We start from the raw sequence: 26,339 nt of genomic DNA on the forward strand, positions 1-26,339 counted from the left end.
CAGATCAAGAAAAACAACTCTCACCAAGCTAGGCCATCCTAAAAGGGCTGTACTCAAACCACATTCCCATCCACTCCAACCCACCCCCTAAAAGGGTTGCTAACTCTGGCTGGACATATTCCTGGAGGTTTCATCACATGGCCTCCTGTCTCCAAGCATCCCATCCCACACCCCTGCCATTAGGCACACGACATGACCATCATTGAGACAGCCTGCCTTTTCATGCCAATCAGAAAGAAAACAGCCTTCATTAACCAAGTATATGATCCTTCAGTCACTCAACAGCCTATTGGCCCCATCGCCGGTATTTTTATAACGAATGAACAGGAAGAAATGTTCAAATATAAAGCAAACACATTTTTACTGCCCCAATGATTTTTCTCCCAGGTTACTCAATCCTGGAGGCTTGGCAATCACCATTGCCCCAGCACCCCCATATGTCCAAGCCAGCAACTAACAGTTTCTTACATGTCAACTGTTGCACCCAAACTCATTGACAACTCTCTGTGTGAGGAACATCCTGACATCAGTCCAATATTGAGTCCAATCACTCACCAATCGCCCCGCCCTGGTTTGTTGAGAGAGGGGAGGCGCGGAGCAAGAGGTGCAAGTATGACCATGGGAAATGGGTGTGACACTTGCCTTTAAACGTCCCGGAGAAGAGGTAAATCCAGGTAAATGCTGGCACGAAGAGAACGGTCAGGGTGGCCGCGAGGAACTTCCGGCGCCCTCTGCAGATTCCCAGCATCCTGGGGAATGTCGGAGTCAGGTCACAATGCTGTTCCTAGGTGGGTAACATCAGATCCTCAGCAAGGTGCATGTTAGTCCCTGAAATTGAAAGACAGGATCAGTTGACAACTTGCTGTGATCAGCGAGTGGGCCCCACACCCTCTCAAAGCAGCACTGCCAGCTCGAAAGGAAAAGCTTTGTAAGACAATCTGTCCATTTTGTTAACATGCTGCATGTAGTGGCATAACAACAATACAAACTGGAGTTCAATCCAGAGCACTTAAAGATCAACTGTCAAACCGGGTGTGAACCGGAGCACCTTATACAAAGTGATCAGGTGAATCATGGTTATCACCCTTGACTGACTCCAAAACAGCCCAAGATAAACTACATAGCCATGGTGTTTCATTCATAGTGGGTAGGGTTGTGCACCCTCCTGTACTGTCCTGCTCTCTCCAGAAATTAAAGATCAATTTTCTTCCATGAGTAAATCTAAAAGATAAATTGGAGCACACTCTCCTAAGTCTGTGTTCCAGCTCATTTTCCTCCAGCCAGCGCTCTAGCTCACTGCCCTGGTCCATGTTCTAGATTCCCCCTCCCCAGTCTTCGTTCTAATTCAATGTGCCCAAGTCTGTGGTCTAGATCACGTCCCCCCAGTCAGTGTTCTAGATCACTGTTCCTGGTCCCCTCTATCTGTGTTCTAGATCAACAAATAGACAAATACGCACATGCACAATGTCTTGACTGATGCAGTTGGTAAAGCGGAGTTACTTAAAAATCCCAGAGGGGAACTTTAAATAACTACCATAACCTATAATTTTAAGTGTTATGTTTGAGATGTGACTCTAAATTCAGGAATCAGAGCACCAGTTCTCCAGGCTTTACAATAAACTAGTTGAAACATTTTATTAATTTACACAGGTTAACATATATACACATGGCTACAAATTACTACTATCATAACTTTTAACAAATTCCCAAACTAATCTCCATTAAGGCAACAGCAACCCTTAGACTTAACCAGACACCGGGCAAAGCATTTTCACCTTACGAATTTAAAAATGAGGTTCTTTCACCGTGGAGGCAGCTGGAGGCTTACAGCTGCCTTTTGATCTTACATTGCCTCTGCTCCACACACCCGAAAACTACTGAAGTTATACCTACCACCACTGATTGAATTCAAATTCTCATTGTCTCACCAGTCTCTTTGAACTTTACTTTTTAACAATGAAACCCCATTCACTGTACCAAATTTTATTAGTAATATAAACATATTGCTTGGTAACTGCTAGAAAGGCGCCAAGTTTTAACCCCACTCCTTTAATGCTCTATTCAAAAAATGCAAATGCATGCTATCTCTCTTACATATCAAAACTAGTACATATCAAAGCACCCAGACTAGCTGTCTTTAATCCAATTAAGACACACCCGCAGACTAAACCTCTATTTTAAAAGAAAAAGATTTTTCAAAATATTATATACATTAATAGCTTCATGACACGCAGAAACACAAACACACACGCGCGTACACATACACACACCAGTCCATGCTCCAGATCACTGTTTCCAGTCCATAATCTGGCTGACTAGTCTTGAATTGAGGTTCTGGGTCACTGATCTCCTGTCTATGTTGTAGATCATGGTCCCACAGTGCATGTTCTGGAACAGTGCATACCAGTCCATGTTCTAGCTCATTATAACCCAGTCCATGCTCCAGACCAACACCCCCAGTCTCTGTTCTAGATCACTGCCCCAGTTTGTGTTCCAGATCCCTCCCGAATGTGCTCTAGTTCATTGTCCTGAGTCTGCACTCTAAATCCCCCCTGTCCATGTTCTAGACCGCAATACCCCATCTATGCTCTAGATCACTGTTCCCTAGTCTCTGTTCTATATCCCCTAGTTTGCATTCTAGATCTCTGTCCCCAGCCTGTGTTCTAGCTCACCATTACCCAGTCCATGTCTTAGCTCACTGTTCTGCAGTGCAGGTTCTAGCTTGGTCTTTCCTCCTTCAAGAATACAACGGGCTGTGGATGGTGGTAGGGGGGATTGGTAATGCACGCCAAAACCTGTTGATGCTTCTTATACACTAAACAACCTCAGGAGCTTTGATGATTTAATTATGACGAGCCTCTTAAGCCTTCCTTATATATAAAATGCTGCTTCAATTCATGCAGGCACAAGATAACAAAATCTATCCCCATTTCTTTACCAGGCACAATGGCACATTTTCACTTCAAAGCATTCCATTCAAATAATCCCTTCCTTAAATCTGGACAATGTAGAATACCTGCTCTTTTAAAAAAGGTTGCCTCTCAGGAGCATTTTGATCTTCCAGAACCTGTTTTGTTGCAAAATGCTGCCTTTATATTTTTGAGCAAGCAATTTACTTATCAAGATCAGGCTTGATGCTGTGCTGAAATGGAAGTGTATGCCTCTCGCTGCTGAGGGTTATTATGCACTAATATTTGTGAGACAAAAAGCAGGCATCATAAAAATAATGGGTGCCTTTATGCTAAAATAATCCACTATTGATTTCGAGCTGCCTGTCTCAACAAGCGTTAATCTTGATCTCAAAGAATCATATCCTATTTTGCACAAGTTGCACTTTGAAGTAAAGTGCCCAAGGTGTTTCACAGGAGTGTTAAAAAACAAAACTTGATACCAAACAAGATAAGAAGATATTAGGGTGGATGACCAAAAGTTTGGTCAAAGAGGCAGGTTTTAAGGAGTGTCTAAAGGAAGAGAGAGAAGCGGAGAAGCAGAAAGGTTTAGGAGGGGAATTGCAGAGCTGCCAATCAATCCTTACTGACAGGATAAGCATCAGGAATGTAATTCATCTAACAGGGAATGGTGTGAAATTAGGGTTACACTCTCCATCGTTTATAGCAGCCTTGTGGTTGTTAATGTAATTTGATCACTATATACAATGGATGACCAAACTACAGGGATAAGGAACTAAACACTTTTTTAAAAGCCAGGAAACCTCACCTCACAAGTGCTTCTTCTAAGTGTTGGCAGTAGGGTCCATAATTTCATCATTACAATAATCACATTTGAAAAAGGTTTCACAAGTTGATCGAAAGTTGAAGACCCAACTTTGCATGAAATGAGTAAAATCTTTTCAATTAGTAAGCTTTTTTCTTTATTCTTTCATGGGATGTGGACATCACTGGCAAGGCCATGATTTGTTGCCCATCCATAATTGCCCTCGAAACTGAGTGGCTTTTTCAGCCATTTCAGAGGGCAGTTAAGGGTCAACCACATTGCCGTAGGAGTCACATGTAGGCCAGACCGGGTAAGGATGGCAGATTTCCTTGCTTAAAGGACCTCAGTGAACCAGCTGGGTTTTTACAACAATCGCTGATAGTTGTCCCAGTCACCATTACTGAGACTAGTTTTATATTCTAGATTTATTAACCGAATTCAAATTCCACCAGCTGCTATGGTGGGATTTGATCCCATGGCTCCAGAGCCTCCAGGTTACTAGTACAGTGACATTACCACTACACCACTGTCTCCCCATACAGGGTAACTAAGGACATAAAGAACTGTACGGAATAGTCTGCATGCTTCATGTGTTATAAGGAGCACCCTTGTAATTGAGGTCTATGGGAATGGCGAACGGTTAGCTACATTTGCTCAACATAGGCATCCATCTGGGCTAAATGTGGACAGTGCAAGTGCTGGGGATTGTACTCTTACTTCTTCCATTTACCAAGGAAAGGTAGGGGAGGAGTGGCCACACCTACTTCAATGGGCTTCAAGGGTCAGTTTATCGAGAGACTCACATTGCAAACAATGCATCTCAAATCTTTTCACAGGTTGAATTCCGAACGAGACAGAGAAGACTGCATTCAGAGAAAGCTCATCAGTCTGAAACCTTAATTCTCCTTCGCTCTCTGTTTACAGTGCCTGACCTGCTGGGTGGCTCCAGCAGTGTCTGCTCAAAACATTTTCACTATCTTCATGCATCAAGCCCCGGATTTCTTCTACACTCCCTATTGCACACTTGCTTGCTTAGTTTTACATCTCCTCGACCACGGCACAGTTGGAAGGGACTGCAAGGTATGGAGTTGATCTACCAAAGATCACCCCAATCCCCAATCTGTGCTGGTTCTCCCTCTGGCACCTTGGGCTTGTGTACCTGGACAGGGAGCCTCAGCAGGTTAAGCAATAATGAAGGGAAATGCAGCCCAGCAAACCCTTTCCTGCCATCACTGACATGTGCAAAGATCACTGGATAACAACAAGGGGCAATGTGGTCAACTTTACCCTTAGTAATCCAGGATCCCAGCAGCCAATTGTGACATCTCAATTTTGGTTGCAAAGGGAGAGCAAAGAACGTCAAACAAGTTTCAAACAGAGAAGGTGGCTGTTCGGCTCATTGTGTCTATGCTTTCCCTTCACTTGTGCAGTGGAAAACTACTCCTGGCTTTCTCTCCAGAGCCCTACAACAATCCCAAACTAATCACACTGCCCTGCTCTCTCCCATACCCCTTTATTAATGCACAGAAACAGAAAAATTTACAGCACAGAAGACGGCCATTCAGCCCATCCTGTCCATGTTGGCCAATAAAGACCTATCCAGTCACGAGAGCATCTGTTTCTGTTGGTACGGTTGTATCATTATTGATAGGCTAAGCTCTGAGGCTTATTAATGGGTTAGTTCAAGAGGGGTCTGGTTAGACAGGCTGAAGTGGAGTTTGATTCTTTGAGGTTATAATAGATTATTTCTTTACTTGATCTGTTTTTCCAATGTCTGTATGTTTATTTGGACAAGGTTAAGACCTGTTAAGTGGGGTAACGCTTCTGTTATCAAAACTATGAATGGCAGAGTCTGATTGACACTTTTATCGGGTTGTAAGAGTAGCAGTCTTTTTCAAAGCTGTTTTCTCAATGAGTGTTTTTCTAAGTGCATTTCAAGACTTGCCATTGTTACTATATGACTTATTGTTTCTAAGTACATAGTGGGTGAGTGGGCATACAGGCGGCATGCGGAATGGGAGGGTAGCTAAGGGGGTGTGAGATGTGAGGGCTGAAGGACCTAACAGCCTTTAATACAACAGGGACAAAGTGCCAGAGAACTCAGATAGGCCTTCTAACCAGCCTGCCGTGGTAATTTCCTGCCTCCCTGGCAGCATCCGAACTTCTTCAAGGGTCGGTGGGCCCGACTCGATCCCACCTCCAGAGCAAAGATAGTGCATGTGGCAGCCATTTAAATGGAGACGGGTCTGCTTATACTTCCTGTCTTGTTAGTGAAAATCCATCCCATAGAGTCACTATGGCACTGAAGTGGGGCCATTTGACCCATCAAATGCATGCTGGCTCTCTGAAGAGCAATCTAATCAGTCCCAATCGCCCGCTCTATCCCTGTAGTCCTGTAAGTTTATTTTGGCCATGTGTCCATCCCATTTCCTTTTCAAGTCAGTCATCATCTCAGCTTCCACCACCAGAGAGTTCCAGGACATTACCACTCACTCCAGAAAAAAGTTCTTCCTCACATCCCCCTGTACCTCTTGCCTAAAACTTTAAACTTGTGTTCCCAATCATTGCATCAACAGCTAAAGTGAACTGCCTTTCTTTGTCTACCTTACCTGTCATAATCTTTACACCTCTATCAAATCTCACCTTAATCTCCTTTGCTGCAAAGAGAGCCCCAGCCTCTTTCATCTAACCTTGTAGCTAACATCCCTCATCCATGGAAGCTTTCTGGTAAATCTCTTCTGCACCATTTCAAGCACCCTCACATCCTCCCTAGAGTTTAGTGACTAGAACTGGGCGCAATACTCTGGTTATGGCCTAACCAGAGCTTTATACAGATTCAGCATAACTTCCCTGCAGTTGTGCTCATGAAGTCTAAGATTTATGCTTTGTTAACCACTCTCTCAAAGATCTACGTACATGAACCCCCAAGACCTTTATCCCTACGCTCTTTAGCACTGTGCCATTAAGTCTATATTGCCTCTCCATACTCCTTCTGTCAAAGAGCACCGCCTCACACTTCTCTGTATTAAATTCTATCTGCTGCTTGTCTGCCCACTCTGCTGACCTGTTCTGTTGCAGTCGGTTAGTGATGGTGATACCGTCAGCCACACTTCCAGGTTTCGAAGGATAGGCTCTTTCTTTCTCTGGTTGAAATATTTATCAATATTTTTCCCTAAAAGATGCAATGGCTTCCTCCTCAACCACTCGCATTCCATACTAATGTCTCTCCTCACTCTCTGAGTGACTTGTCACCACTGTCTCGCCAACAGAGGGGACAGTCTTCCGTACTCATAGGAAATTTTCATATAATTTTACACGTTAAATTTAATCTCCTCACGGTCTCCTCGCCCCCAGTGGAAATTGCCCCAGTATTGGCACAATGGCTCACTGTTAAGATCAGTTGCCTCTTCACAGCATTGACAGCATAGTACAGATTGATCTGCAGACCTCAACACCATATAAAGCTCTCCACATCTGAATATACAGCTAATGCCCACTGTTTAAGGTCACATACACAGATTGGCCATTGGCAATGGAAGGTGCTCGGTGCCTGTAGAAATACATTCCAGCAACAGCCAACCATTCCAATAGAGGAGAGACAACTGGAGAATAAGCTCAGCCATTAGAGAATTCTGACAATTTTATTGCACTTGCAGAAGTGTTCTAATATTCAGGAAAAATTCCAAGGCAGCAGGTCTCTTGCTATTGTTCCATCTGTGTACAATTGTAAAGTATTGAATTATTCCCCTGTCATTTTAAATACAGTACATAAAATTCCTGGAACACTTTCAGAACTGCATTACCTGGACACTTAGAGTGAACATCAGAGACAATGAATCGTGATCCAAACAATTATCTCCTGTACGTACTCTCTAGCACAAGGGCAAGGTTAAAGTTTACTGAAGTGACCAGATAATCCTTTGCAATAAATTTATTCGGTAAGAGTTAGACAGTCAGATGAAAGCTTTCATAAAATATCACTGTATAAATTTTGAGGCTCAGAATGCCTTGTCTTTGGAGAGATGTGTCTCAGGCTTCCGTAGCCTATATACACAGGAGGTAGAGGGTGCACTGACATGAAACAGGATTCAGTACCACTTGCAGTTCAGATGCTGTTCTGAGATGGCTTTACATACTGCCAGGATGTCTATTTGGAAAGGGACTACTCGCTCAGAATAGCTCTTATGTCCTGCAGTTCAGAAGGTTCCAAGTTCCTTTCTTGGAGCCAGTTGATTACAGGCAGTTTAGCTCGAAATGACTAGAATGATAGCAAGGTTCAAAAGGGTTAATTTATGAGCCATAGTTCAGGTATGTATCCCCTGGTGTGTGGAAAATAAATGGGTGATCTAATTGAGCTGTTTAAATTTGATTAAAGGAGTTGATAGAGCAGATAGAGTGAAATATATATTCTGGGGAGAGACTCCCGAGCTCCATGGAGGGGGCATAACCTTAAAATTAGCGCTGGTGCTTTCTGGGTGATGGCAGGAAGAAGCACTTCTTCACACAAAGGGTAGTGGAAATCTGGAACTAACTCCCCCAGAAAAGCTATTGAAGGAGGAGATCAATCAAGTATGAGATTGAGAGATTTTATATCAAGGGTTATAAACCCAAGGAGGGTACATGGAGTTAAGATCAGCCATGATCTAAGTGAATGGTGGAGCAGACCCAAGGGGTTGAATAGCCTACTCTTGTTCCTATAACCAGCCAGATGTAATGGTTAGAATCCCTACAATTGATCTTACTGCCCTGTGTTTTCAGGGGGCAGGGGGAATACGGTTGCCAACTGTGATTAAATGTATTCCTGGAGATTTAATCCTATGATTTGCCCCCATGTTCAAGCCATTATTCAACCAACACATCCATCCTTGTGACACACTGCCCTCCTGGAAAGCAAAAAGATTCATTGCCCAATTGGATGACACTTGACGTTCGGCCAAACTGCTTTTTCTCCCCCAATTTCAATATTTTTATAAAGAGAAATATTCAAAGAAATTTTTTTTAAAATCTTTTTAATGTCCTGGTGATTTTTCTCCAGGGTTGCACACATCAGTGTCCTGGAGATTGATCTTCAATTCCTGGAGACTCCAGGCCAAACCTAGAGGTTGGCAACCCAGGGGATGTGGGGGGTGCGGGAAGACTCTGAGTTTCCTGCTCCCAATTGTTATCCTGTGAAGCTTACTCCTGTGGATATCAGGTGAAGATCTTGATTCTCACGTACGCTTAAAGAGCTGGGTCTGCTTGCTCTAAAACAACGAAGATTCAGAGGTGACCTGATGGGGGTTTATAAAATAATGGACCCACTGACAGATTATTACAAATTGGCTAATTAGACAAGACCAGGGGAATTCATTTAAACTACGCAAAATGTGGAATAGGATAGCTGTTAAGCAGTTTGTCATCTCCCAGAGAGCAGTGATCCTCTGGATGGTACTGCCAGCTTGTGTGGTGAGGTTTAATCCTATGATTTGCTGACTCTGCATAGAATCATAGAACAATACATAGCACAGGAGGGGGTCCATTCAACCCATCATGTCTGTGCTTGAAAATGCTGTCCATTTAGTTCCACTCCACTGTCCTTTCTCCAGAGCCCTGAAAAAATTTCCTATCAAGTATTCATCCAAGGACCCTTTTGAAAGTTATTATTAAATTCGCCTCCATCATCCTTCCAGTGCATTTCAGGTCATTTAGCAAATCACCCCAAAAATAAAAGTGTCCTCATGTTGTCTGTTGTTTTTTGCAAGCTACCTTAAGCCTGTGTCCTCTAGCTAACAATGCTTCCACCAATGGAAATAGTTTCTCCTTAGTTACCCTTTCAACACAATGATTTTGAAAAACTCCATCAAATCCCCCCCCTTAACCTTCTGTAAAAGAGAACTACCCCAGCTTCTCTAGAGTCTTCACTTAAGGGCAGACTTTCATCTCTGCATGTTCGTATGACAGGATTGTGTCAAACTGCGATGCCCGCTATGGTTGAATACACATGTCTGCTAGCTCCTGTGGAAGCCAGCAAGAGTCGATCTCTCCAGCTGAGGAGAGGGAAGTGGATTGCCCTGTCCTCCACTTGGATAACAGTCCATGTGGAAAAGGTACTTCAGTTTAGCTCAGCCATCAGCTATTGCCATCCTACAGGTATAATTGGGGTTCTTAAACTTGAAACTGCACTCCAATTTGTCTGGGAGGAGGCAGCCAAAATGGCTTCATGTTAAGACCCCTGCTCACTGAAATTTCCATTCAACTTGTGTCAGCCATGGCTCAGTTGGTAGCACTCTCCACACCTCTGACCCACACAGGGCTCTGGGATCAAGGCCCACTCCCGGGCTTGGGCACAAAAACCAAAGCTGACAGTCCAGTGCAGTACTCAGGGGGAGCTGCACTGTTGAAGAGACAGTCCTTTTGGAGGGCGTGTTAACCCAAAGCCCCCATCTGCCTACTTGGGTGGATGTTAAAAAGATTCCATGGGACTATTTTGGAGAGGAGCAGCAGAGTTATCCTTGGCTTCCTGGTCAATATTCATCCTTCAATCAACATCACAAAAAAACAGGTTACCTGGTCCATTATCATTATTATTGTTTGTGGGAGCTTGCTGTGCACAAATTGGCTGTGTTTTCCTACATTACAACAGTGACTATACTTCAATAATTACTTAATTGGCTGTAAAGAACTTTGACACGTCATGTTGTTATGAAAAGTGCTATATAAATGCAAGTCTTTCTTTTCTCCCTTTCAACTTTTTATAGCAAGTGGCAATGGAATAAGATGAACATTAAATTGGGCATGATGCAAGTATAGTGCACATCACATTTCCCTCGCCAACAGGAACAGGAGGAGACGATTCAGTCTCTTGAGCCTGCTCCCCATTCAATCAGATCATCGTGGCTTCAACTACATTTACCAACTTTAGCTCTATATCCCTTGACAAAAGATGACACAAAGATAGGAGGAGGGACAGGGAGTATTGAGGAGGCGGGGAGGCTGCAGAAGGATTTGGACAGGTTAGGAGAATGGGCAAAGAAGTGGCAGATGGAATACAACGTGGGGAAGTGTGAGGGCATGCACTTTGGTAGGGAGAATAGAGGCATAGACTATTTTCTAAATGGGGAGAGAATTCAGAAATCTGCAGTGCAAAGGGACTTGGGAGTCCTAGTCCAGGATTCTCTTAAGGTTAACTTGCAGGTTGAGTCGGTAGTTAGGAAGGCAAATGCAATGTTGGCATTTATTTCGAGAGGACTAGAATGTAAAAGCAGGAATGTGCTGCTGAGGCTTTATAAGGCTCTGGTCAGACCACATTTAGAATATTGTGAGCAATTTTGGGCCCCGTATCTCAGGAAGGATGTTCTGGCCCTGGAGAGGGTCCAGAGGAGGTTCATGAGAACGATCCCAGGAATGAAAGGCTTAACATATGAGGAACGTTTGAGGACTCTGGGTCTATACTTGATGGAGTTTAGAAGGATGAGGGGGGATCTAATTGAAACTTACAGAATACTGAAAGACCTGGATAGAGTGGACGTGGGGAAGATGTTTCCATTAGTAGGAGAGACTAAGACCTGAGGGCACAGCCTCAGAGTAAAGGGAAGACCTTTTAGAACAGAGATGGGGAGAAACTTCTTTAGCCAGAGAGTGGTGAATCTATGGAATTCATTGCCACAGAAGGCTGTGGAGGCCCGGTCATTGAGTGTATTTAAGACTGAGATAGATAGGTTCTTGATTGGTAAGGGGATCAAAGGTTACGGGGAGAAAGCGGGAGAATGGGGTGAAAAACTTATCAGCCATGATTGAATGGTGGAGCAGACTCGATGGGCCGAATGGCCTAATTTCTGCTCCTCTGTCTTATGGTCTTATTATACTAAGCAACCAGCTATCGATCTCCGTCTTGAAAGCTCCAACTGACCCCCAGCATGTACAGCCGTTTTGGAGAAGTTGGTTCGAGATTTCCACTAGCCTTTGTGTGAAAGTGCTTCCTAATTTCCCTCTTTAATTGCCTGGCTAGAATTTTAAGACATGTCCCCTTGTTCTTGATGTGTCTCCACCAGAGAAAATAGTTTCTCTATAGGTGGCCTAGTGAACCCTCGATCATTTTTAAACTCGATCGGACCACCCCTCAATCTTCTATACTCAAGAGTATACAAGTCGAGTTTCTGCAACCTGCCCTCATAATTTAACCCTATAAGCCCTCCACCCAGTGGTTATTTTGATCTGACAACCAAATCCCTCCCTCTGCTGTTAATTTTGCAGACTTCTGTCATTCAGCACCACTCCATCATACCATATCCTCCAACACAGGAGGGCAACTGTGCTCCTGGATTGTGAAACTCCTCTCCGAGGCCTCCTATTTTATATCACTTTCACAAGTTGTTCATGTTGGAAAACGTAAGTACTGCTTTCCTGCTTTTTAATTTCCTGTGGAGATTGGGAGTGTCGAACAAAACCTTCCACAGAGGATGGCGAGTTGTCAGCGGGCAGGGGGGGTGGGGGGTACCTGGGTAAGTATGTTTCCAGACCTTGTCTATGCTGTTCTTCAACCATCTCCATCGTCGTTTGTTGCCCCAAAGCCACAGCCATGATCTTGCATTGCTGTTTATCTCAAGTGTCTCCTCGGGTGTGCAGAGGGCAGAGGGCACTGCATCAGGTAACATTCAAGGGTTTCTCTCAGCTTTTGGCGAGCTTCCACTTGGGCTCGAGAGGCACAAGGAGAGTACCTGCTTGTCGTTTAGACTTTACCCTCTCCAACATCTTGGGACAAAGTTTCCTTTCAGCACTCTCTCCCAAATGACTATAGTCAAGAACACCTCACGAGTAGAACTGTGTGCATGATCTCAGCGTGGTTCAGTAGATCCTAACTGGTGTGCGAGTACACTGGCTTTGTATTTTCAATAGATCCTCATTCACTCCTCCCTGATCCCACATGACATGCACATATAATCCAGGCTGACACTCAGTGTAGTGATGAAGGAAATGGCAGATTCTTCACATGAACTTTCCCCAAGGTTCTGAATGCCTATTCAGATGGATGGTAAAAGACCCCACATGATTCGAAAAGGAACAAGGACCCAGCTCAATGTCTTGCCTATTCCTGCTCCTTACCAGCAGTGACCCCTTACCTGGTTGCTGCTATGGGGAGCTGCTGACTCAGAATAACTAATTCATTCCCGTATGATTACTGCACTTCACAGTTAGCACATGTGAACCACCTGTAGAGACACAATAAGGGCTATTTCATTGCAAGTCTCTCTTCAAATCTGAACTTCAATTTTGCCGTTAATTGACTCCAAAGTAGATGCTGAAACTTCGAGAATTTATCCTTCAATAAAAACTCTCATTTGTCCTCTGCATCCCTTTTCTCTATCCCTCAATCCCTTCCCTCCTTATCCCACAAACCTGGCCCTAATTCCTCCTTTTTCTCCCCCTTAATATCTCCTCCTATTTCCCACAAGTGATCCTCCCCCTAACCCTCAATCCTCTCCCAATGTCTCCTATTCCCTATCTCTCTTCTTCCTCCTCCCCAGTCCTTCCTCCTCTCTCTCTCTCCCTCGATACATCCTCCCTCTTACCCTCTATCCCCCAATTTTACTTCTCCTTCCATCCCTTCTCTCCATCTCAGTTAATCCTCTCCCAAATTCCTCCTATTCCTTAGTCCCTCCTCTCTCTCTATCCCTCCTTTCCCTAACCCTCAATCCCTCCTTTCCCCAACACTCAATCCTTCCCTCTTGCCAAAAAGCATTTTTTCCTAAGCTGATTTATACCATCTACATTCTATGTAACGTACCCATAACAGTGTCAAATCCTATTATGGGTTGGGTGAAAACCTTCTGCTTGACATCCCTTCTCACTCCTACACTACTAACTTTTAAATTCCATTCCCTGGTACTTGAACCCTTCAGCAGAGCAAACAAATGACTTGTATCAATATGGCTGACTCTCTTCATAAGTCTTCAATTCGCTCAACTTGAAGTCTCAAAATTTCCAAAGAAAACAATGTCAATCTCCTTCAATGCTGCTCGAAGCTTAAAAACACATGCAAGTTGGGTAAGGTGTATAATGAGGAGAGCAAACAGTCGATGGGAGAGCAGTTGGTGGAGGATGTTGGTGGGCATGTCTCCGATATCTCAGTGGCCGTTTGGGTGTGCTTGTAGCTCTTAGGTAAGCGCTGCAACCGTGATCCAAAACCATTCAGGTTCTTCTGTACATGTATTGTGCACATTTAATGGCTTCCCCTCGACTCCCCCGCCAAGGAACATGGGCTCAGAATCAAAGTCTGATTTTATAATAATTCAATTCTTCCGCTGTTTTATTGCTGACTAAAGAATGGGGTTACAGGAATCTCAATTCACACAGCCAGTTCACTCCCAAATTGCTTTTGTCCCTAAATCCTGGATCCCAAACTGAAGAAGAGCGTTAGTATTAAAGATATCAGCATCTGCTGCCCTCAAAGAATAGCAAGGTGACAGTTCAGCAACGAGATTAATTTCCGAAAAGCAGTCGAAGTCATCCGGGTCGACTTGACTATGTTCACTCCCTTTGACATCAACTAAGCTGACATACAATTTCTTTTTCTCTTCAATACCTCCATGAAATTGTATTCTGAACTCTGCAATGGAGGAGACTGTCCAGTCGACAACTCCCTATTTCACAGCTCAGGCGATATGGCAGATTGATGTTTAAGGAGGCAGAGGGGAGAGACAGAAGGAAGCAGACCCTCATGTATCATGTTGCTTTTACTGTGCTTACCCAGGAGCACTGAGGAGACTTCAGAGCTCTGAAGGCGCAGGCCACAAGCTATGCTTTTTGCAATCCTTTGCATTCTAAATGTGCATGAATGCAATACCACAGAGTGGCACATCTCTCTTTTATTTTTATAAAGATCCCACATACGCCCTTGTGGCCACCTATCAAAGTATGAGCTAGCTGTGACAGGGGACTGATTTCTTCCGCTGTTTTGATTTTTCAGTGCAGGGCCACTTCCATATTGCTCCAAAGAAATGATTCTCAGCAAAGTGCAGGCAGGCTTTGTCTCACTATCCTGTCCAGGCACACTGGCTCACCTTTCAGAAGGCCCATTGCTTTCATCTCTCAGCTGTCATCACTATAAAGGCCACTTAAATACCACTGGAAACTAAATGGATGTTAACCAGCTTGAGACGGCATTTAAATTGTCTCTGTAGCTTGACCACTGTCAGTGAACAGTGCTGGAAACAGACTGTGGCTCAGCTGGTGATGCTCTCACCCCTGGGCCAAAAAGTCACTGGTTCAAGCCCCACTCCATGACTAGAGCACATAATCTAGGCTGACATTCCAGTGGAGTACAGCAGCATAGAACATGGTATTGCCTTAAGAGAGGGGCTCTGTCCGGCTGTTCAGGCAATGTAAAGGATCTCATAATGTTACTTAATGCAAAGCAGGGAGATCTTTCTCAATGTCTGGGCCAACATTTCTCCCTTCGATGGCCAATACCATCGAAGCAGATCAACTGTCATTCATTTGTGGGATCTTGCTGTGCATAAATTGGCTACCGCACTTGTCTCCAATGACAGCAACTTTGAATGTAATTTGTTGGCTATGGAATCACAGAATCATGGAAAAGTCCCTATGGCACAGAAAGAGGCCACTTGGCCCATCGAGTCTGCGCCAGCCGAATGCCGAGGATGCAATTTTGTGCAACATAAATGCAAGTTCTTCCTTTTTATGAGACTTTTGAATAAAACATAAAACATCAATAAAACGTTTTCCCTCATGACAGTCCTCATCACTACAGTGGTGTCACTCCAGGAACAAATATGAGCACTTGAGCTACTGTTACAAACCAATGCTGCCTCATCAATATCGAGCTCATATTTCTCACATAAAATAGACTGAACAACATTGCCAACACGCAAAACACTAATTGATTTTTAAAGATCAGTATTTTTGAAGTAAAATTTTCCGAGTTTGGTTTTGACAATTTTTAAAAAAGTGCCTCTGTGATACTTAAGTCCCTTGACATTCCAAAACAAATCTGTTTGTTAGATTATGAAAAGCACTAGACTTGAGTAAAAAGGAATTCCAACAGACAGCCCTGTACCTTCTGGATTTACCCCTCTCAGTTTTTTCTTAACACTTCAAACCAGCATGGATTTGAGGCAAGTGGCTTCCTTAATTTTTTTATTCTTTCACAGGGCGTGGGCGTCGCTGGCTAGGCCAGCATTTTTATTGCCCATTGCTAATTGGCCTCAAGAAGGTGGTGGTGAGCCACCTTCTTGAACCGCTGCAGTCCATGTGGTGTAGGTACACCCACAGTGCTGTTAGGGAGGGAGTTCCAGGATTTTGACCCAGCGACAGTGAAGGAACGGTGATATATTTCCAAGTCAGGATGGTGTGTGACTTGGAGGGGAACTTCCAGGTGGTGGTGTTCCCATGCATCTGCTGCCCTTGTCCTTCTAGGTGGTAGAGGTCACGGGTATGGAAGGTACTGTCGAAAGAGCTTTAATGAGTTGTTTGAGTGCAGCTTGTAGATGGTACACATTGCTGCCACTGTGCGTTGGTGGTGGAGAGAGTGAATGTTGAAGATGGTGGATGGCATGCCTATCAAGCAGGCTACTTTGTCCTGGACAGTGTCAAGCTTCGAGTGTTGTGGGAGCTGCACTCATCCAGTGGAGAGTATTCCATCACACTCCTGACTTGTGCCTTGTAGATGGTGGACAGGCTTTGGGGAGTCAGGAGGTGAGTTACTTGCCACAGAACTCCCAACCTCTGACCCGTTGTTTAGCCACAGTATTTATATGTCCAGTTCAGTTTTTGGTCAATGGTAACCCCCAGGATGTTGATAGTGGTGGATTCAGTGATGGCAATGCCATTGAATGTCAAGGGGCAATGGCTAGATTCTGTTCTGTTGGAGATGGTCATTGCCTGACACTTGTGTGGCGTGAATATTACTTACCACTTGTCAGCCATAACCTGAATGCTGTCCAGGCACAGACTGCTCTAGTATCTGTGAAGTCGTGAATGGTGCTGAACATTGTACACTCATCAGCAAACATCCCCACTTCTGACCTTATGATGGAAGGAAGATCATTGATGAAGCAGCTGATGATCGTTGGGCTGAGGACACTACCCTGAGGAACTCCTGCAGTGATGTCCTGGAGCTGAGATGACTGACCTCCAACAACTGCAACCATCTTCCTTTGTGCTAGGTATAACTCCAACCAGCAGAGAGTTTTCCCCGATTCCCAATTACTCCAATTTTGCTAGGACTCCTTGATACCAAACTTGGTCAAATGCTGCCTCGATGTCAAGGGCAGTCACTCTCACCATACCTCTAGAGTTCAGCTCTTTTGTCCATGTTTGAACCAGGACTGTAATGAGGTCAGAAGCTGAGCGACCCTGGCAGAACCCAAACTGAGCATCATTGAGCAGGTTATTGCTGAGTAAGTGTCACTTGATAGCGCTGTTGATGACCCGTTACATCAATTTCTTGATGACTGAGAGTAGATTGATGGGTCATTGGTGATTGGTTGGGTTGGATTTGTCCTGCTTTTGCGTACAGGACATACCTGGGCAATTTTCCATATTGCTGGGTAGATGCCAGTGTTGTAGCTGTACTCGAACAGCTTGGCTAGGGGCATGGCAAGTTCTGGAGCACAAGTCTTCAGTACTATTGCTGGAATGTTTTCAGGATCCATAGCCTTTGCAGTATCCAGTGTCTTCAGTCATTTCTTGATATCACATGGAGTGAATCGAATTGGCTGAAGACTGGCATCTGTGATGCTGGGGACCTCCAGAGGAGGCCGAGATGGATCATCCACTTGGCATTTCTGGCTGAAGATTGTTGCAAATGCTTCTGCCTTATCTTTTGTACTGAAGTGCTGGGTTCTCCCATCATTGAGGATGGGGATACTTGTGGAGGCCCCTCCTCTAGTTAGTTGTTTAATTGGCTACCACTATTCATGACAGGATGTTGCAGGACTGCAGAGCTTAGAGTTGATCCATTGATTGTGGGACCGCTTAGCTTTTTCTATCTCATGCTGCTTTCACACTTCTGTGCCATAATGATTTTATAATCCTTTCTCTCTCAACAATTTGCTCATGAAATTTTCCCTACCAACTCAGCCCAATCTGATTTGGAGCTAGTGGCTATCAGAGATTGTGAAGAGTTTGCAATTACCGCACTTAGCCCCATCCCATCCCGCCCCATCTCTTATCTCAGTGTCTCATCACAGAGCTTTTGGGAACTTCACTTCTCCCATGTAGAAGGACAACGCATCAAAGTGAAAGGTCTCCAACAAGATGTGAGGGGGAAGATGCTGAATCATTTAGTAGGGGAGCTCCTTCGGTGTGAAATGCTTGGCCAAATCTTATTTCTCATGTGGTTTTGAAAACAATTCGATAAATCACAGTGAAGGGCGACATCCAAGATGTTGTAAGAAGATGTCATAAAGCTCTCCTTGCTGTCTCCCAACAGGGACAGGGTTGCCAAATATTCAAGAATTTGCCCCTTCAAATAATTCCAGCTGTAGCTGCCCATCGCCTACTGACTCAAAATAACATCTCAAAGACCAAAAGGCGCCAAGTCGATCAGTGTTTATGAGCTGCTCTCAGCAACGCAAGAGATTTAAAAACAACTCACCTCAAAGGCCCTTGGTTAGGGATGAGGGAATAAAAATGATGCAGGGTTCCTGCCCCTATTTGTAAATCAGTGATCCCTGACAGAAAGCCTTGGTGCACGTCAGCCTTGGCAGCACGAATGCCTACGAGTTAGAGGGTCAGCGGTTCAACTTTATTGAACTTGCAAATTTTTAAGAACAAAATCTAGGCTGACACTTCAGTGCTGCACTGAGGGAGAACAGCATTGTCAGAGGTGTGTCTTTCTGATGAGATGTTAAAGGGAAGCCTCGCCTGCCCTCCCTGGTGGACAAAAAATGATTGCAAGTTATGATCTGAGCAAGAACAGAGGAGTTCTCCCAGTGTCCAGGCTGACAGTTATCCTTCAATCAACACCGAAACACAAATGAAGCTGGGCAGTTATCTCATTTCTGTTTGTGGGGCCTTGCTGGGCACAGATTGGCTGCCACATTTCAACAACAACTTGCATTTATATAGCACTTTTGATGCAATAAAGCATCACAAGGCCCTTCATCTAAACATTATAAAACAAAAAATGATACTGAGCTAAATGCTGGGTCAAAAAGATAGGTTTTAGGTAAAGTAGGAAAGAGAGGGAGAGAGGCGTAGGAATGAAATTCCCCAGAGATTAGGACCTCGGCAACTGAAGGCACGGCCATTAATGGTGGAGTGGTTAAAATCGGAGAAGCACAAGAGGCCAGAATTAGAGGAACACACATATCTTGGAGGTCTGTAAGGCTGGACGACATTATAGAGATAGGGAGGAGCGAGGCCATGGAGGGATTTGAAAACGAGGATGAGGATTTTAAAATGGGGTGATGGTGGCGTAGTGGTAATTTCACTGGACTAGTAATCCAGAGGCCAGGCAAACAGGTTCAAATCCCACCAAGGCAGTTGATAAAATTTAGAATTGAACACTAGTCTTAGTAATGGTGACCAATGGTTGTTCTAAAATCCCATCTCTTTCACTAATGTCCTTTAGGGAAGGAAATCTGCCATCCTTACCTGGTCTGGCCTACATGTGGCTCCAGACCCACAGTAACGTGATGAACTCTTACTGCCCTCTGAAATGACCTAGCAAGCCACTCAGTTCGGGGCAATTAGGGATGGGTAACAAATGCTCACCTGCCCAGTGATGCCCACATCCCATGAAAGAATAAATGAAAAACAAATGTCAAGGCTTAACAGGAAACCAACGGAGGTCAGCGGACATAGGGGTGATGGGTGACTGGAATGACATTTGGTGCAAGTTAGAACACAGGCAGCAGAGTTTTGGATAACCTCAAGTTTATGGAGGGTAGAATGAGGGCGACCAGCCAGTAGTGCCTTGGAACAGCCGAGTCTAGATGAAACAAAGGCATGGATGAGAGTTTTAGCAGCAGATGATGTCACCCAAGGGCAATATAGAGATAAGAAATATGAGGGGGCCATGGGTAGCTCCTTGGCGAAACACCAGAGGTAATGGTGTGGGAGTGGGAAGAGAAGCCAATGCAGGTAATACTCCGGAAATGATTAGATAGACAAGATCGTGAGAGCAGTTCCACCCAGCTGTATAACAGTTGAGAGCCAGTGCAGGAAGGATAGTGCAGTCACAGTCTAGATTCACAAGGAACACACATTGGGAACATACAGGAAGAGTGGCAATGGCTGTGCAAATGTGCCTCTGGAATAACTGAGGCAGGCAAAGGGAAAATTGAGGAGGAAACGAGAGGGTGGGGTGGATAGCAACAATGTTGAAACGTGAGGTATTGTCAAGTTATGCCGTGGTGTGCTATGGTGCAACTGCATGTGCTAAAAGCGTGAAAAGTAAACAATTCAGAAGTCCCTGGATGAGAAAAGCACATTGAGTTATCTAAATGGCTGATCCATACTTCCACCATTTCACAAGTTTGCAACTCTCAGACAGGCTCCCTCTCACTCACCAATCCCCACTGAGTATTTCACTCCCCTTAAGGAAAATGCAACATCTTTTCAAAAAATATAATCAGACAATCAGAACAGTTACCTTCAGAGCAATAGCAAACTTCTAATCAACTAAGGACCAGAAGGAGGCCATTTGACCCCTTGAGACCATTCTATTTCTCGGTTAGATTATGGCTGATGTTAATTGTGTATCAATTTTGTTTCATTAAATGCAGGTGGAAGGCTTTAATTGGGGTTTCACTTGAGTAGATATAAAGATACACTCAATCAAACGAGGGATTAGTTGGGTTAGGAGGTGTATGCTTGTAATGGCACACTCTGTAAGTAAATGTGAGACTATATAAAGATTGGCTCCAGTATTATCCTTCTCCAACTGGCATTCTGGTTGATCTCTTGACTCCATTTAACCACTTTTGTTTCACAGAATCAACCCAAGTTGGCAAATAAAAAAATCTATCAATCTCAGTCTTCAGAGCTCCAACTGAGTCCTGACATCCACAGCCATTTGAGACAGAGGCCCAGCTTTTCTGCTACACTTTTATGTGGAAAAAGTACTCTCTGATTTCCCTCAAGAATGGCCTGGTTCTAGTTTCAAGATATTGACATTCTCCGAAATCCTTATGAAGGATACTGCTAAATGTCAACCAGATAGCTTTGAATAATAAGCCAGGCACTCCAGGCAATTTGGTGACTAACAGGGAAACTGGGGAATAGCTTGTACCAACTCCATGTGTCAAGACAGAAAAACAATAGCGGTTCCAATTGGGAGATAAGCCACAAATGGGAGCACCGGGGGGAATAGAAGAGAGTCAGAAATTAAAATAGAAACTTCATTATAAAAGAAATAGTTTGGTTATATGTTCAAGTCACATTCACTGTGCATGTTATCAACAGTGAGTGTGCGCAGGGAGAGGAGAGGAAACCATTGCCTTTAGCTGCCTTGTATTAGGGGATAATTTCCTATGATCACTATACCTAATGAAATGAAGCTTGCTCTTACAAAAACCAAAACAGTTAAATGGAAATATTCCCACTCTCACACAAGGGCTAGAGGGAGTCGCCCCTTCCCCCTCTCCTCCAGATTAATGAAAAAATTCTAGGCCCAAGAAGGATGATCATAGGATTGTCTACAGTCTAGGACTGGCCATGCCACACATGCGTGTTCATTGACTTGTTATTAAAATAAACTCTCACAGCATTACAATTTAATTCATGCTTTGCATTGTAGATGTTTGTAGCCAGCAACATGACATGGAGGAATGTCAGACTTTTCAGGTGCAGAGTAAAACTCTCACCCCAACTACATACACAGGAATTGTACATTCCCATCACTAGTTACCCTTGCTGCCTTTGCAAAGTGTCTTGGATTGCTTTTTTTTCTGCATTGAAGGTGCTATTTAAATGCCAATGTGTTAGTGAAGGAATTTTACATGAATATAGTAAGCAGACCCAGAGGAGGTTAAATCCAAAGGGTTTTATTGTTTGTGTTAAATTTTTAATCTTGTAATCTGCATTGTTAAAAGCAGCATTTATAACTGGGTACAGTAGTACAGGGGCAATGATACTGGACTAGTGTTCCAGAGGCCTGGAATAATAGCCCAGAGAAAAACAGCTCAAATAACACCACGGTAGTTGAAGAATTTAAATTCAGTTTACACAAAGCTCGAAATAAAGAGCTGCTATCAGGGAAAGTGACCATCAGGCTGTCAGATTGTTTGATTTTTTAATCGCTAATAAACAAAAGTGTCAAAGAGAATAAAAACTATACTCATTGTTTTTACATTTTCTATGATTTTCTACGGTTTCTTGCAGCAATATCCAGGAGAATTGTTTTTTAAATTCTTTCACAGGTTATGGGTGTCGCTGGCAAGGCCAGTATTTGTTGCCTGTCCTTAATTGCCTTCGGCAAGATAGTGGTGAGCTGCCTTCTTGAACCGCTGCAGTCCATGTGGTGTAGGTACACCCACAGTGCTGTTAGGGAGGGAGTTCCAGGATTTTGACCCAATGACAGTGAAGGCGATATAGTTCCTAGTCAGGATGGTGAATGACTTGGAGGGAAGCCTTAAATTAGGGTGCTGTGCCATCGGTAGGCCCACGAGCCCCTGCCATGGTTTTATGAGCAATGGGGTAAGCGTTGGGCGGGCCGCCCACCAGTGGCCCAATTAAGGCTCCTAGGTGGGCATTTAATGCTCAATTAAGAACCTCACCCCACCGCTGCTCCGATACAACAAGTGGTCGGAGAGGCCTGTGCTCAGCATGTAGCCCGGCTGGTTTAACTCAGGGGTGGGTGCCCCCTTCCTAGACCCCTTGAACCAATCAACACCCCCCCACCACAGTTTTGCCTCCCCGTATCCAACGTCCCCCCACCATCCTGTCCAACATGTCCCCAACAGGGGCTTGCCAACCTGGCCCCAGTGAAATCCTGGACTCAGGATTGCAGGCATCCATGGTTCCTCTTCCTCTGGGCCTCCTGCAATACCAGCAGTGGCCACCAATTCTGGTGTGGCACAGAGCTGCTGGCCTCTGAATGGCTGACATCACTATGAGCTGGGACTTCCTCCTGGAGATGGACAGAGGTCCTGCCTCATATCAATTAAAGTGCCAACGCCCGAAAAATTAAAGGTGGATGAGCCGGCCAAACAGAGGCAGCCTTGCCCCTGAAATTTACACTGGCATGCAGGGCACCTGTCCCCCCTCAACCCACCCCCCCTCACCCCCACCTCACCTCCCCCCCCACCACCAGTGTATAATGCAGCCCATTAACACAGCATTAACAATAAAAAGGCTTTTGAATGTTGTTTACAGTTTGCCTCTATCATGTGTACAAAGATATTGAAGTTTAAAGTTCCAAAAGGACTTTATAAACAGCCTTTGTAATGTATAGAACACATTACACATGCACAATGTACATATTTATATAAAGAAACAGAGAGTGTGCTTAAGTGTCCTTTACTTTTGATTGAATGCACTTTAAGCAGTCCTCTGTGCTGGCTTTCAAATCTCATTAACCTTGAGCCTTCAAAGTGTACAATGTGTGGGATGACCACCCCCTCCCTCCCACAGTGTCGTGCTGACATCGAGCTCCAACAGTACAAAAACACGCTGTGTGAATTTTGATGGCAGGAATTCCTATCAGGAAAACCAGGCCCCTTAACAGCAGCTTGTCCTTCAATTGTAAAAGGAAAAGGGCATTTGTTTTTTGCCCTGATGTGCTCCGCTCGGGAATGAATCTGCATTTTATCATTCTTTTACTGAGAAACATAGTAATTCTATTTTTCTTTGTACTGAATGATACTGCGTCAAGATCTTGCATTTCCAAGTCGCATTTTCCTCCTACTTCATTCGTCAGTCACCAGTTATGCAGTCACGGAATCACAGAATCACACAGTGCAGAAGAGGCCCTACTGCCCATCGAGTCTGCACCGACCTGTGAGAAACACCTGACCTACCTACCTAATCCCATTTACCAGCACTTGGCCCATTGCCTTGAATGTTATGACATGTCAAGTACTTTTTAAAGGATGTGAGGCAACCCGCCTCCACTACCCTCCCAGGCAGTGCATTCCAGACCGTCACCACCCTCTGGGTAAAAAAGCTTTTCCTCACATCCCCCCCTAAACCTCCTGCCCTTCACCTTGAAATTATGTCCCCTTGTGACTGACCCTTCAACTAAGGGGAACAGCTGCTCCCTATCCACCCTGTCCATGCCCCTCATAATCTTGTACACCTCGATTAAGTCGCCCCTTAGTTTTCTCTGCTCCAATGAAAACAACCCAAGTCTATCCAACCTCTCTTCATAACTTAAATGTTTCATCCCAGGCAACATCCTGGTGTATCTCCTCTGCACCCCCTCCAATGCAATCACATCCTTCCTATAATGTGGCGACCAGAACTGCACACAGTACTCCAGCTGTGGCCTCACCAAGGTTCTATACAACTCCAACATGGTCTCCCTACTTTTGTAATCTATGCCTCGATTGATAAAGGCAAGTGTCCCATATGCCTTTTTCACCACCCCACTAATATACCCCTCCGCCTTCAGAGATCTATGGACACACACGCCAAGGTCCCTTTGTTCCTCAGAACTTCCTAGTGTCATGCCGTTCATTGAATACTTCCTTGTCAAATTACTCCTTCCAAAGTGTATCACCTCTCACTTTACAGGGTTAAATTCCATCTGCCACTTATCTGCCCATTTGACCATCCCGTCTATATCTTCCTGTAGCCCAAGACACTCAACCTCACTGTTAACCACCCGGCCAATCTTTGTGTCATCCGCAAACTTACTAATTCTACCCTCCACATAGTCATCTATGTCATTTATATAAATGACAAATAATAGGGGACCCAGCATAGGTCCCTGTGGGACGCCACTGGACACTGGCTTCCAGTCACTAAAGCATCCTTCTGTCATCACCCTCTGCCTCCTACGACTAAGCCAATTTTGAATCCACCTTTTCAAATTACCCTGTATCCCATGTGCATTTGCCTGCTTTGTAAGTCTCCCATGTGGGACCTTATCAAAAGCTTTGCTGAAATCCATATGAATTACATCAACTACACTACCCTCATCTACACACCTGGTCACCTCCTCAAAAAATTCAATCAAATTTGTTAGACATGACCTCCCTCTGACAAAGCCATGCTGACTATCCCTGATCAAACCTTGCCTCTCCAAGTGGAGATAGATTCTCTCCTTCAGAATTTTCTCCAATAGTTTCCCTACTACTGACGTGAGACTCACTAGCCTATAGTTCCCTGGTTTATCTCTATAACCGTTCTTAAATAGCAGAACCACATTAGCTGTTCTCCAGTCCTCTGGCACTTCCCCTGTGGCCAGAGAGGAATTAAAAATTTGGGTCAGAGCCCCTGCATTCTCCTCTCTTGCCTCCCTCAACAGTCTGGGACACAAATCATCCAGGCCTGGAGGTTCGTCCACTTTTAAGCCTGCCAACACCTTCAATACCTTGTCACTCCCGATATCAATTTGCTCAAGAACCTCGCAGTCTCTCTCCCCGAGTTCGATACCTTCATCCTCATTCTCCTGGGTGAAGACGGATGTGAAGTATTCGTTCAACACTCTACCGATGTCCTCTGGCTCCACCCATAGATTGCCCCCTTGGTCCCTAATGGGTTCTACTCTTTCCCTGGTTATCCTCTTCCCATTGATATACTTATAGAATATCTTGGGATTTTCCCTACTTTTACCAGCCAGAGCTTTCTCATATCCCCTCTTTGCTCTCCTAATTGCTTTCTTAAGCTTCACCCTGCACTTTCTGTACTCCACTAATGCATCTGCTGATTTGCTTCCCTTGTACCTGCTAAAAGTCTCTCTTTTCCTTCTCATCGTATTCTGAATATCTCTGGTCATCCATGGTTCTCTGGGCTTGTTACTCCTTCTAATCACTCAAGTGGGAATATGTTGAGCCTCTACCCTCCCCATTTCCTTCAAGAGGGCATTTCGCTCAGAAAAAGGGTTTGAAACTTGCTGATTTTTATTTTTGGCTATACCTCTGCAAATGGACTTCAGGGTGATTTTCTCAAATTAGAGGCGCCATATGAATGCAAGGTGTTGTTGTTGTCAACCCTCGGCAAGTTCTGCAGGGGACTTCACAGCCAATACTCGCTAGGTAGTACGGAACTTGAATATTGCTGAAAAGAGAGACATGTTGCCGAATCTTTTTGTCTTGCACTCATCAGGACAAGCACAAGAATGCCAAATTCCAATGATCACAACAATTTATACTACAGGAGAAAAGGCTGCTGATTGGTTGACAAGTCGACTCTGGCTGAGGCATTGCCAGAGAGAAAGCAATGGAAAGCTATAGCCTCCTCAAGCTCCCGGGTAGCTCAATAAAAATGCAAGACTTGAACATATTCCTTTTGTTTGCAGAGGATGGGTACCTGTGTATGTATGTTTGTCATTTCTAGCAAGCATAAATGAGCCACATTACAAGCTTGACTGAGTATCTTCAATTGTTTGTTAGTGTAGCTATTAGCACACTCAGGATTGCTCAGCAAATGCTGCTCAATCGCAGAATCACACCTTACAGTAGATCTTTCATGTTGGGTTTTGCAAGTCTGTACTCTGCCTATTATGAACAACCAAA

At 44.3% G+C, this 26,339-nt stretch overlaps 1 protein-coding gene across 1 annotated transcript in view; it reads right to left on the reverse strand.

The window, feature by feature from the left end:
* The window catches only part of LOC144696788 (xylosyl- and glucuronyltransferase LARGE1), a 366,558-nt gene that overhangs the window by 295,196 nt on the left and 45,023 nt on the right, over nucleotides 1-26,339 (reverse strand). Inside the window, exon 2 of the mRNA XM_078568532.1 lies at nucleotides 643-828. Within this exon, the coding sequence (XP_078424658.1) occupies nucleotides 643-748 (106 nt within the window). The 5' untranslated portion in view covers nucleotides 749-828. The remainder of the gene's footprint in view (nucleotides 1-642; nucleotides 829-26,339) is intronic.

Source organism: Cetorhinus maximus, chromosome 22 (genome assembly GCF_964194155.1).
Source record: "Cetorhinus maximus chromosome 22, sCetMax3.hap1.1, whole genome shotgun sequence".
Lineage (NCBI taxonomy): Eukaryota > Metazoa > Chordata > Chondrichthyes > Lamniformes > Cetorhinidae > Cetorhinus > Cetorhinus maximus.